This window comes from Typha angustifolia, chromosome 15, assembly GCF_048772165.1.
Source record: "Typha angustifolia cultivar Huaian chromosome 15, ASM4877216v1, whole genome shotgun sequence".
NCBI classification, from domain to species: Eukaryota; Viridiplantae; Streptophyta; class Magnoliopsida; order Poales; family Typhaceae; genus Typha; species Typha angustifolia.
The window spans coordinates 15,950,451-15,963,383 of NC_133253.1; the positions used below are offsets into that span (position 1 = coordinate 15,950,451).

General features: G+C 35.3%; 2 protein-coding genes and 1 non-coding gene across 3 annotated transcripts; 1 reads left to right on the forward strand and 2 right to left on the reverse strand.

Annotated features, from left to right (window-relative positions):
• Positions 1-1,090: 1,090 nt before the first annotated feature.
• Positions 1,091-9,021, reverse strand: LOC140779537 (S-adenosylmethionine carrier 1, chloroplastic/mitochondrial-like). The gene is made up of 13 exons (XM_073124645.1): positions 8,924-9,021; positions 8,463-8,541; positions 7,642-7,749; positions 6,819-6,901; positions 5,324-5,400; positions 4,944-5,034; positions 4,557-4,610; positions 4,395-4,490; positions 4,137-4,226; positions 2,708-2,759; positions 2,193-2,254; positions 2,032-2,112; positions 1,091-1,443 (listed from the first exon to the last, which is right to left on the reverse strand). Exons 2-13 carry the CDS (start codon positions 8,515-8,517, stop codon positions 1,318-1,320), a joined length of 975 nt encoding a protein of 324 aa, XP_072980746.1. The 5' UTR covers positions 8,518-8,541; positions 8,924-9,021; the 3' UTR covers positions 1,091-1,317.
• Positions 9,022-9,358: 337 nt separating this feature from the next.
• TRNAG-GCC (transfer RNA glycine (anticodon GCC)) lies at positions 9,359-9,429 on the forward strand. Its single transcript has one exon. It is a non-coding gene; the product is annotated as a tRNA-Gly (tRNA).
• Positions 9,430-11,412: 1,983 nt separating this feature from the next.
• Positions 11,413-12,203, reverse strand: LOC140779264 (transcriptional activator HAP5). The gene has a single exon (XM_073124276.1). The coding sequence runs from the start codon at positions 12,162-12,164 to the stop codon at positions 11,718-11,720; it is 447 nt and encodes a 148-aa protein (XP_072980377.1). The 5' UTR covers positions 12,165-12,203; the 3' UTR covers positions 11,413-11,717.
• Between the last annotated feature and the right edge of the window lie 730 nt (positions 12,204-12,933).

Below are 12,933 nucleotides of genomic sequence, written 5' to 3' on the forward strand. Positions count from 1 at the left end.
AAAACTCTTAATAATTTATGTTAATTATATCTAAATAAAATATTATAATTATTTTAAATTCAATCAATATCCGTTTAAGATCCGATCCTCTATCCAAAAATTGTCAGTATCGGTTTATTTAGGATATGGTTTTAAATTTTACATTCCGTCCAATATCCGTATCCGAATCCGTATTTTGACTAAAAATATAAATCCGGATATGGGTTGAGAACTATCCGATCCGTTTTCACCCCTATCGTGAATAGATTCAATTCAAGTTTATTTCGAGTCAAGCCATTTATAAACAGACTCAAAGACTAATTCAAACTGGAATCAAGCTTAGAAGTGTATCTTGAGTGGTCTACGTTTTACAAAATCAAATTAAATATATAATTAAATTGAGCATTATCGAGCCGAGAGTAATTGAGCCTTATTGATCTGAGCTCGAGTGAGTTTGATTATTTTGACTAAATCATACTCTATAGCAGTCTAGTAACGTGTCTGTGAGTATATATATATATATATATATATATATATATATATATATATATATATATATATACATGCAAAAGCTTGTCTCTCAAAGTTAAAAATCATTTACTCTTATCTCCCTTTCACACATAAATTAGTTTCAAAGAAACATCTTTTAATAAAGAACTTTAGGTTTGGAAAAGAAAAAGAAACTGCTAATCAAATGGATTTCTTACAATCTTGCTCTCTTATTTCATAATCATATCGTTAAAGATACAATATACATTATTAGTTTTTTACCTAATAGGGTAACTATCTATCTATCGTAATACTAGAGCTAGTTTTCATTAAGGTTACGAGAGTTCATAAGAAGCTTCGACTTGAACTTCATGACCTATCTTAGAAATGGTTGTGGAGAAAATTACATGATAGTTTGATGTTTGTGGGCATAGCTTAATAATTTGGTTTGATAGCTTGTCATTACGGTGACTTGAAAGACCATCTCAATAACATTTAACTTAGAGTAATAGCTCAGCAATACTATTGCTTAGTATGTTGACTAAAATTTTAATAAAGCATTTGGATCAAGAGAAGATTAGCCCTTTGTACAGTTTATGTTTAGCTATTTTGATAGAATCTGTTGAGTATAAAAAGAATCTCTGCTAAAAATAATTGTCATTTGCATAATACGAATGTGCATAGTGTTATAGATACTATGACAAGAGCACCATTTTCTCATACTACAAAAATAAAAGAAAAGAGAATGGTTTAGTGCATGAAAGACAATTCGAATCTGGCTGTTAATTCCAGCTGAAACACCCTCACCATCAACTGCATGTCCTACTGGACAGAATGTATTACTTGCATTCACTCTTGTTTTGGAGGTTCAGATTTAGAAGTATCCCGTTGAGAAAGTAATAGCTTTGTCCTCTCTAGTACACCGAAGAAGATGGAACCACCGATGCCGATCCATAACACTCTTGGTCCAATACCCTACCAAGAAATCAAAACGACAACGAATTAACGGTCTTCAAAACACAAGCAGAATGATATTACAGGTCAAATGTCCATTGGTTGGACAACAGACCAGGTAACACTCAATTTATTATGTTATCTAGACTCAAGTGGACCTGGTCTCCAATTTATCGAGTATTCAATCGTTTTAGTTGCAGAAACTGAATAAGAACAATCAGAAGCCATAACAATGACACAAAAAAATAAAACAAAGTGCGACAATAAGTTAATTGCTTCTACTATCTATAGCCGCAGAAATTTCATCCACCAAACTATGTTCACCATGTACATTACATTAGCTATGTATCATTCAGCAATCTATACATCAGGGACAAAAAATAATCACAAATGAGGAAGCTACCAAGCAAGTAACCCTACTGATATTCATGGAAATGCAGAGGCCTATTTATAAGGCAGTTGAAAACATAACAATGTCTCCTTGGCAAATATATTGATTGGGGTTTTAGGGCAATGGCACTTGATAGATGACCATGCGCTTTTCATAAATCCTAATACACCCTAGTTTGCTCAAAAGTCGCAGAAAGAAGCAAGATAACATGTCCATACCTTCAAGAAAGCAGCTGGACCCTCTTCTCTAAGAATTGTCTGAGCACAATTAAGGAGCCCAGTGTATTGGTTTTGAGAGCCCTGCATTTGAAGTAAACAAATGAAATAATCTTCCAAAAGGTTCTTATCAAAAAGGAACTTGAAAAATAAGACCACTCGACCTGAACCATCAATCTCGTCTTCATTACATCGAGGGGAGTTGTTATAGCTCCAGTTACTGCACCTGAAATGGGTTTTCTTTTGTCATAAGAAGGCACATGCAAAAAGACAAAAAAAAAAGAACAAAAAGAACCATCTTATCCTTCCATGTACAAGTTACACTTTGTTGAGATGAAAACTATGTATCAGGGTGGTAGCTTCCTTAGTGATTTCAGGACAAGCAATAGCACAAGAAATAAGGACCATGACAAGTATAAGTTCTCACTTAACAACAAAGATTAAAGAAAAAATAACTTTGGCAAATGAAAACCTTCGGGTGTGAAACTTACTTTTTGAGTTATTGCAAGAAATCTAAATTGTCAAAAAAAGAGAGAAAAAGGAGAAGAAATCGATGTAGAGTTGTCTGTTAAAATACAGAAAAACGATAAAATCCAGGAACCGAGAAATTCCAATTTTTGCAGTGTATGCAAAACCAAAAGGTATATAAACAGGAGTATGAAAAAGGATTTCCCCCTACCAGCAAAAGCACCGATGACAGCATTCTCTGGATCATTTAACTCCCTTTTCGCCTGCATGAATTATTAAAATAAACGGACAAAAAAGGATTAATATGATCTGACAAATCCTTCCAACTGTCTATTTTCACTCTTTTCCTTAATTTTTCTGTCATTCTTATTACTGAGCAAAATTGATCGAAAAATTAATTCTTGCATAAATAACCAAGAACAAGATCAACTTTCTAGCTTTTCTTTTTCAAAAAAACATTCATCAGATTATCAATTCCTGCTACAAACTCTGAGACCATATGACATGATTTTCACTTTTCCATTAGAGCCTGACATTTCATGCTAGTTTTGCTAAATGACATGACCCATCAACACCCTTTAAAAATTCCTTTTTTTCTCTTCTCAACTTCAATGTCTCTTCACAAGGTACATTAATATAATTCTTTTAAACTGGAACCCTTCTACCCAACATTTCTACAGTATATCATTGCAAAAGAAGGCAATATAACAGACCTTCAAAAGTCAAAACCTAGAACACTCTACTTTTTCACCTGCGTTAGGTTTGGAAAATACCCTTATCTAATCGTCTATTACCTCTACACAATGGGCAACACACATTTTGCGTTTAAGAAGAATTTCTTCTGTCTATGCAAGATATCCCCTCTTTCAAGAAGGCAACTTACCAAGTTACCAGGTAATCTTTTGCCACAGAACATTTCACTATTTTAGAGAGACAACAAGAAGAGGAGAAAGATTCATCTGATCAGAAGAAAAACAAACTTAGCTCTTAATTCTTCACAACTTCAACTCTCTTCATCTTTTGTCAACTATTATCAAAAGAGTAGAAGACCTAATGCTAAATTGAGCACTGAACCACCAACTTGATGTTATAATTGCTACTAAATTTCTGTTAGATACTAACCAGTTCTAGACCCAGCTCCCTAGGAGATTTAAATCCTAAAAGGCAAAAAACACCTAAAATAGTCAGGAATAATTTGTCTTTAACAGTGTATAGAAAATCAACCAAGCTCTCTTGGTTAATCAAGGATTTAGTCATTTGGAAGGTACATGCTTCTGATCTAATTTGTGACGAGCAATATAGAGGCACATCAACCACAGGCAGGCTTTACACCACATGTTGAGTTTCCACAAAACGATCACAGGATGAGATCACAGAGTCCCAGTGAATTACAGTCAGGCAGACCATGTAAATCATCAGGGAATTGGATCTCTCTAAATGGTGGCCTGGCTGCCCTCCACATCCTGATGTATGTCAAGTGGTCTTTATACTAAATCAGCATCAATTGCATGAAGCTTCAAAATCATGTAAAAATTCCAGCAATGACATAAGAATATATGCTAAGATGATGGACAATCTCCATAAATTGAATACATGAGAATATACATCAATAAGAATTGGTTGAGTTACAGTAAATATACCGCAAGTTTATATCCAATCCGAAGCTGCTCATATATGCAGAACTGGATGGCGTCAAATGGCAAATCACGCAACAGAAAGGAACTATATCCCTACAAACCAACGTCACTAGGTTAAGAATGTTCTTTAAGTATTACGTACATGAAATGACATAAAATACAGGACTATGTCATTATTCTAATCATAGTGAGCGTCGTTGTCGAAGAACCATTGATTTGTAGGAAAGCTTATGGACTTCTGTCAGATTAGAAAGTACGTACAGCATAAAGACCTTTAAAGCCTTCTTTAGCAACAATTAGACGAACAGCATCAGGTGCGGATGCAAACTGCCCAGTTTGCAACCTTTGTTTGATCACCTGAAAGTGAATATATTCAAATTAAAGTAAAGGACCTGAAGATATGCCAGATATTGACTCACGTACCTCTGTTGGAACACGAATAAGAGAAGCTGCAAGCCCTCCAACAGCCCCTGCAGTCTATATAAGATGCATCAGACAGAAGATCATCAGTCAGACAAAAAGTTTCGGAAAACTAAATAAAAGAATTAGTATACATACTCCAATATAAGGGCATTACCTTGATGAATAATCTAGCATTAGTAGTAGCACCATAAATCCCATTAATATGAATATCTAAACTTAATAAAGAATTCCCAAATATGTGCAGTCTTTTCAAGAAACCCAGATATACAGGTTCCCAAATCTTTACAAGAGCATTTGGCATGCCTATAGTTTCAGTAGTCATTACTACAGATGTCATTGACAAAACATTTAAGATCATGAATTATATTTAAATGTGTTTTAACTTACCAAATGAGCAAATGCACTGAAATTCTCAGGAAACATCTTCAGTAACTTTTGTTTGGTGGGTTCATATACTCCCACAAATACGGCAGATGCCCTGGCAATATATAGATAATTTAAATCGTAACTCATATAAAGATAATAAAAGAGAAATAGTGCATGAATGTAATAGAGAGTGTCAAGTACAGGAAAAGAATCTATAGATAAAAATTAGAATCAAACTGAATAAAATAGGTAAAAGAAAACCATCTAAAAATATCCATACAAGGACCAAAACAAGAAGATACAATCTTCATTAAAAATCCTGGCCAGGGTTCTAAAAAATGTCCAAACAGGGTACTACTATTAAAGAGGAAAGACTACAAATAGTGCATTAAGTACTCAACGGTAGAACTCCAGCAAGATTGCCAGCCAAACCAGAATACAAGCCTTTCCAATGAATTTTGCTTCCACCATGAGCAGCCTGGAGAAAGAGGAAATTTCCCTTATAGTGTATCAAACACATACTTTGACTGAAACATTATAATAACAAATGCAAGTGTTAAAACATGAAGAAATTCAACTACACATTTGTGCAAGTTAATTATGGAGTAAATATGCTGTGAATAAGTTTGAGCAACATCTAGTGCTTGAAGTGTAAATAAGTTAGGCCATTTGGTTTGATGTATTAAAGATGTTGTGTTTATAAATATAAATGTAACATGAAAATCATTTTTGTTTATGAATTCCATAATGTAGTCACTGCAAGTGCCAAACTAGATTGTATGCAGTATTTTGGTGTCCAATCAAATTGGGTGGATGTCAAAGGATATCTTAACCTTCACTGAGAAAGAAAGAGGGGTGGATCTCAAACAATTGCAGCTTTTCTGAGATATAGATACAACATCTTCAAATACATCGAACCAAACAATCGAAATGGATAAGTTGGTGATGTCAATAATCCAATAGAAAAGAAAGTAATCTGCTTTTGTTAGAAAAAGGAGTTGATTTTATCCCTTGGTTGAAGTCTAAAGATCGTCACATGCTTGCACCTGAAAGAAATTATCTGATGCTAACAGTTAATTTGCGGTTAAGGAAACATGTTTGCATATACAAACATCATGTAGATATATCAATAATTGACGCTTTTATATACCTGATTTCATCCTAAGTGATATATTCTCATAATTTTCAGTTATTCACTTAGAAAAGTTCAAAAACATACCATCTAGAAACACAAATTATCAATCAAAATTTACTGCACAAATTAAGATGGTTTACGAGAAGAAAAATGTACAGTGAAACAAGCATCACTCTATGCCCATACAAATGATTCATTTTGTCAACCGAGAGAAGGTTCTATGCTGATAAAAAAAATCCAACTCCTGAGAAAGTCAGTGTTCCGCAGCATCCAAAGGAGCTATGACAGGCACTATCTGGTGCTGAGACAATTCTCTGTTTTAAAAATATCTTGTCACTTAGACAACATTGGATTTGTCTAATGTGCACAAATTAAAAACGCCCATTACTTCATCCGATTGTACCCTAGGATACAACCCAATCTTCAGTTTGAGAGTATAAAAACACAACAGTGTCCAATCTTATGATCAGGTATAATTTTGAACAACCACAACAAAAGAATACCATAAATCTGATGATCCACTAGGTAAATAACTAGCAGAAGAAACTGCAAAGTGCAAAAGAACCACCAGTCACAGATGCTCAATGCAACCTACAAATCACTACCTCAAGTAGCTCGACGACTCCAAATACAGTTATATATAATATGTATCATGTAGAAAAACATTGTACGAGTTAAAATATCTGCACTTAAACTAAAAAAAGTTAAATGACAAAAGGAAGCATACAAAAACAAGTGATACTTAGGTATGATCGACCCGCCTGAAGCCTTGTCTTTATTGTATCAATAGGATATAAAACAGTTTCAACGACAACACCAGCAGTACCTCCTGCTATAACGCCATCTACAGAAAGCAAAACAATTAAATCAAACACAAATAATGACATCAAGTTGACCAAAAGCTTAATCATGATCTGTAGGTCATGTATATATACACACAAATTAACAAAATAACTTTTCCTGTCTTCTCATGATTCCAGCTTAAGAATAACCCACAATGGATAACAACCAAAGACTTTTCTATATCTTCATCAAGAGAAAATACAGGATACAATTGAAACCGTATTACACAAAATACCAATGTGCCCAAAATAATCGCACAATCTCGACCAATGCCATCAATTTATGTCACTAACAATTTCATTTCTTAAAATAGCTGCAGATGAAATTTCAATTAAATATTTTTTTTACCAAGAAAAAGTAAGAAAATTTCTTAATAGATCACAAACCTATTCATGCTTCCTTCTAAACTGATAGGATTGTGGCACGGGATGGGAAAAGAAAAAACAATCAACTTATTGATGGAGGTTCAGTGCTCAATATTATCTATTTAGTTATATATCTGAAAGCATCTCCTAATCTTAGATAGGATCATACAAATGCGTGCAAATTATTATTAAAAACCATCACCAAAGATTCTCATGCCAAAGCATTCAACTCAATAAGCTAATATTGCCTCTGAACACTTATGTTGGAACTTGAGAGTTTATTCGTGGTAGTTGTTGTATGTCCAAACAATGTCATAACAATTCCGATCCATCAAACATGACCAACTAATTGACTATGAAAGACAAACAATTTTACCACATAATACACGAAGAAAATTGAATGGCTTTTCCTCCCCCATGGAGACTGATGCAAATATCTTAGGCCGCTCCACAACCAAGTTATCCAATTTACTTGGATATGCATCTATAAAAGAAGAAATACTCCACTTAGCACAAGAATGGAGAAAGATTGAAGTAAGAATAATTGTATGTCTATGGCATAAGTTACAGTATAAAAATTTACTAATTGATCCAACTCAATCATGTGCATATAATATCTGCGCAAGTCCTAAGTGCACCTTAAACTTTGCCACATGAAAAATTAATGGAAAATAAAGTATGCATGATAAGAACATTGTCCGTAACGGACAGGCCATGCCAAAGGAAATTTACATATTTGGGAGCATTTCCAGTTTTCCACCATTTGATGGTATTGCTGTCTTTCTTTCTTTTTGGGATATTAACAGAGCTCTTCATTTGCACATACTTTTTTGTGTTCTGGTGTGTGCAAGGTCCTCTTAGTAAGTAAGGCAGCTGGTGAAGGCATGGCAAAATCCAATTTTAACAAGCTTTGTGATTCTTGAGGCAGATCACGATCATCAAAAGAGTGAAATCATAGTATAAACTATAAAGAAAAAGGGCCAAAATGCACACTAAATGCAATCATGTCACGAAATTTAACTATGCACCAAGTATAAAGATAGGTGAAAGAATATACATCCAGGAGAAAAAAGAAGTTATATGGAAAGGTGATCAAAATATTCCATGCATGTGCCACAATACTATTACATTTCTATCCTAAGTGCAATGGACAGTAAAGAAAAACTCTACATTCTCCCCAAAAGTTGGACAATTTACCTGTTAAGGATGCAGGAGAACTTCTATTTTCGATTGCCAACAATGGAGGACCCATCAAAATGCAATAATAACCAATACTCTGAAGGGGAGAAAACGATAGTAGAATCATCAGAATTATAGTCAAATACCCAATTTATAATAAGAATACCAAAACTCCACATATGCATCCCTCAGTATACACTAACTCAATTTGAGATACTAACAAGCTGAAACGATTAGTAAGCATGCTTTGTGGTCGAAACTAAAAAAACGTATAACATAACGCAAAAAAAGGGATTTGATCTATGTATTACAACATCTGCATTCAGAAGACAACAATGGAACCACTTTCGAGTTTTTCTTCCTTTCTCTTTGTTTTTTTACTCCAAAAAAGGATGCGTCAAGGTTTCGTTGCAGATATCACAGAAAATGAAATTTGCCCAAAAGGTTGAAGACATCGACATATCACATATGGAATCTACCTTTCCGCAAGAATCGGAAGATGAAACGAGAGAGAGGAGTGTGGATGGAAACAGTCGAGCAGGAGATAGATAGAGCACGAAGGGGATTCGGTGTTGGGGGGGTGGGGGGTTTGCAAAGAGGTAGAGAAAGTAAACGGGTCGGATCAGGATCCGATAATACTGATACGGATCCTACCCGCTATAGCGTCAGCCCATGTTTGAATTCCTTTCTTTCTTTCTTTTTTCCTCATTCTTTTATTATAATACTAGCCCAGAAATCTATCATGATTTTTATTACCGGTGGACGACGTTGGAGTTAATAAATTATTGTTGTCGTTCTTCAGCGGTTACCTCATTCGTAGGCAAGTGTAAGATACGCAAAGAAAATACCAAATCTGTACCCAAAAAATGGTTGATAGTGAAGAAGATTCATGGTCCAAAAATGGGCTATCGAAAGCACCAGTGGTCTAGTGGTAGAATAGTACCCTGCCACGGTACAGACCCGGGTTCGATTCCCGGCTGGTGCATATGGAGTTTTTGCTTTTGACTCTTTTCTTCTCCTGTGTTTCTTTGTAAACTTTTTCTATTTTGATGGATCAAAATATTCAAGACCAAAGATATTTATTCGTAGTCAACAAATTGCTAGATCTGATGGTGTTGCTATGAACTTTGAAAGTTCATAACTAGTTTTGCTACGGTATCTGTAAAATGGAATTTAGGGCATCTGCCGTTGGCGGTAACAATATGATACCAAAGAGTTTTTTTTAAAAAAAAAACATAATAAAAAATATGTAAATAAATTAAATAAACGTACATATTACAGAATATAAAATTCTATATAATCAAGTCAGTATTGGATACTATCTCCTTAAGATCAATTCGCCCTCCACCAATTACTTCTCAAACAGTAGACAAACGATTGCCTTGTACTCGACGCTCAGAAGAAAGTAGCTATTCGAATGTTTTATCGAACATGAACCGTATTGTACTCTCTCTCTCTCAAATGTAGACTTAACTTAGAAGGAATAAACCAAAATATATACCATCCTAATATTTCTCAAACATTTAATATGGTATTAAACTCACTTTTCTTTATTTTCCATTACCATGATACTCACTTTAGAACTAATTTTTATTCACTTCTCTTCATGAATTTAACTAAGTGAATACATAACAATAAAAATACTCTTTGAACTAAATTAATTTTACCATTAAACCATCATTAATAATATGTAAGTCCTATTTAAAACTTAACTCAAAATTAATAAAAAATTTATGCTAAAGATATGAAATTACCAACATCCTACGAAACAACAAACAAACCACAAGGGCAACCAAACCAAAACAAGCAAAACTAGTTATGAACTTTCTATTAATGTAAGCAAACGTCTACCATAGACCCTCCGGGTCAAATAACCACAAAAAAAAAAAAGAAAAAAAAAAGAAAAAGAAAAACCATTAAAAGTTTGAAGACACAACAATATCTCCACTTGCTAATAAGTCCTCAAAATTCTGATTAGTCCCAAGTCCTCCACCTCAATCGACAGAGCCATCATCAAGTCCTCCACCTCAATCGGCAGAGCCATCATCTTTGCCCTTTTTTACTGACTCCCTGCCCAACAAAGGAACAGAGATGCCACTCTATGCTAAATATCCGTCTAGGTTTTAGTTTTATCGATAAAAGTTCTTATATTCCTCTCTAACCAAACACTCCAAATACCCATCTATTCAGCACTTTCTTTTTAGATCTCATAGAGTCAAACCAATTTTTGGCATGTTTAGGAATCTTGTTCAGTCTACTTTGATAGCTTCTGATTATCTTTCTAGCAAAATTGCATCTTATAAAAACATGGTCCACAAACTCCCACAAGAAAGCTCTCACTTTCGTAGGGATTTTTATATTTTTTGGTAGAGAATGAGATACTATCCCACCATGATTCAGGAAACTAGATAAAGATCTAAACGGTATAACTATCTCGCAAGTCTCCATCTAATTTTATCCTTTAATCCAGTAAACTACATTCCACTCGATTCCTTCACTCAATTTTATCCCACCATGTCTCTATCTTCCTCTCGTTGAAACTCAGTCAGCTGTCTACTATATTTTAAATTCCATTCAGTTCCATTCCACTCAAGTCCATGCAGCAGCACAGCAGCAGTCTATTTTCGTACTTGAAATCGTGTATTTCACTGATTACAGTGGAAAATTAATTTACGTCAGAGATAAAATATGTAAATGGTATATCTTGCTACATTAGTTAGAGATGGAATGAGTAAATTTGCCCTTCAATTTGTTTTTCACTTGGTAAATGGTTAAGGTTTAGTTAACTTAAGATGTCATATAAAATTTATAGGTTAGGAGTATGATTATAATTGATCAAGAGAGAAAACCAGCGGTTTTAGTGTCTTAAATCATCGCCCCAAAGCAAATTTATGAAACGTATACAATGAATCCAGAGGAGCTTAATTTCCGCAAGTAAACTTTGATATTGAAAAACCTATAAAGAAATATAATATTATGAACAAAGATCAGAACTCGTAGATATGATTCGCAAATGCCTCCAAAAAGAAAAAAAAAATCGAAGTAATTGAGATACTAGCAATCGTATCATCTGTTTACTGGTGAACTATGACTGCGTTTTAAAGCATACGAAATGACAAGCATCAAGCAGATCTCAACAAGCAAGCAAATCCTTGGTAAGATACCACATTTACACCAACAGATCGATTAGACCGATTCAACCCGCACGATTCACATTTTGTCTCAGGAATCGAAGGAATCTCGAGAGACATACCACAAGAACCAGTCGGATGGCTAAGGCGCCGCTGTCTTCTGGAAGATATGGTCGATCCTTCTTGTCCCTTTAGGCAAAGGCTTCTCCACCTCCTCAGCGGCTGAACTCGGCGCCGGAGGAGGACGGGGAGGGGGATTCGGGAGGCAATCTAGGAGGAAGTCGGCGGTGGGACGGTGATCACGCGCGGCGGCGCGCACGTGCTCGAGCTTGACGGTCCGCCGCTTGCGGCGGAGTGCGGCGTCGCGTGCGCCGGAGGCGAGGGAGGAGAGGAAGAGGTCGGTGGAGAGGGAGATGAGGAGGAGCGCCTCCGAGCTCACTTTCTTTATCTCTCGATCCAGCTTCACGATTCGCTTTACCTTCCCCATGGGGAGCGACGGCTTCGATCCTTCTCCATTGATGGGTTCCTCATCCTTGTTCTCCTCTTCCTCCTCTTGTAGATCTTGGTGGACTTCTTTGATGGATTCCATTGCTAGTGTTTTGTGGGAAGAGGCAACGGAGGAGGAGAAAGGGTTGGTGTTTTGGTCGCATAAAATAAATATGCGGGTAGTTGATCTGCTGTTTGGTTTTGGAGGGAAAGGTGGCTTGGTGAGGCTTTCCCGCCAAAAGATTGGAACAATAAGTTTTAAAAGTTTTCTTATAAACAAAGAGCTTAATTTATAAATCAGCCATTATGAGTATGCATTGCTCATTTGGAGTCGAGATCAAAAGCTGAGACAAACTAGTCTCAAGTACAATTATATCTTAAAAGGCCTACTTAGATTTGTGACTCAATTAGTACCGTGATTTGCTTCTCTAAACATATATGTAATTTTATAATTTTAATAATTATGAGTTAAATAAATAATATCTTATATGAGACTTTTCATCAAGTAAGGGGAGGTAGTACTACCATTCAAAATGTTAACTAAGATTATCTTAAATATCCCCCACTGCCTCGGCATAAAGAGCAGAACTAAAATATCCACATCAAAGTATAGTTAGGCTATCAAACCATAAAGTTTGCCTCTCTAAGCTCAGAATTGCTTAAGAAGGAATCATCCTTGTTAACCTTAAACTATATCGGAGAAGGTAGTTCACATCAGCGGAGTTTCGGGGATGAACGAAGCTTTGTGTTTTCGACATAATAAGCCTCAAAGTATGTGTAGGGTAAATTCAAAGATCAAGTCCATACCTTTTTGATGTCTTCATGCTGATTGCTGTATAGGACATTGTTCATGTATTTCCACAACTGCCAGA

Bases quoted from the DNA above. Each gene is read 5' to 3' on its own strand.
- LOC140779264 (XM_073124276.1), bottom strand. From the start codon at position 12,164: ATGGAATCCATCAAAGAAGTCCACCAAGATCTACAAGAGGAGGAAGAG.
- LOC140779537 (XM_073124645.1), bottom strand. From the start codon at position 8,517: ATGGGTCCTCCATTGTTGGCAATCGAAAATAGAAGTTCTCCTGCATCC. The intron at 5,401-6,818 runs GCGGGTCGATCA...CTCTTTCTCCAG, and splicing joins CAATAAAGACAAGGCTTCAG to GCTGCTCATGGTGGAAGCAA. The intron at 1,444-2,031 runs GTATGGACATGT...ATTTCTTGGTAG, and splicing joins GTCCAGCTGCTTTCTTGAAG to GGTATTGGACCAAGAGTGTT.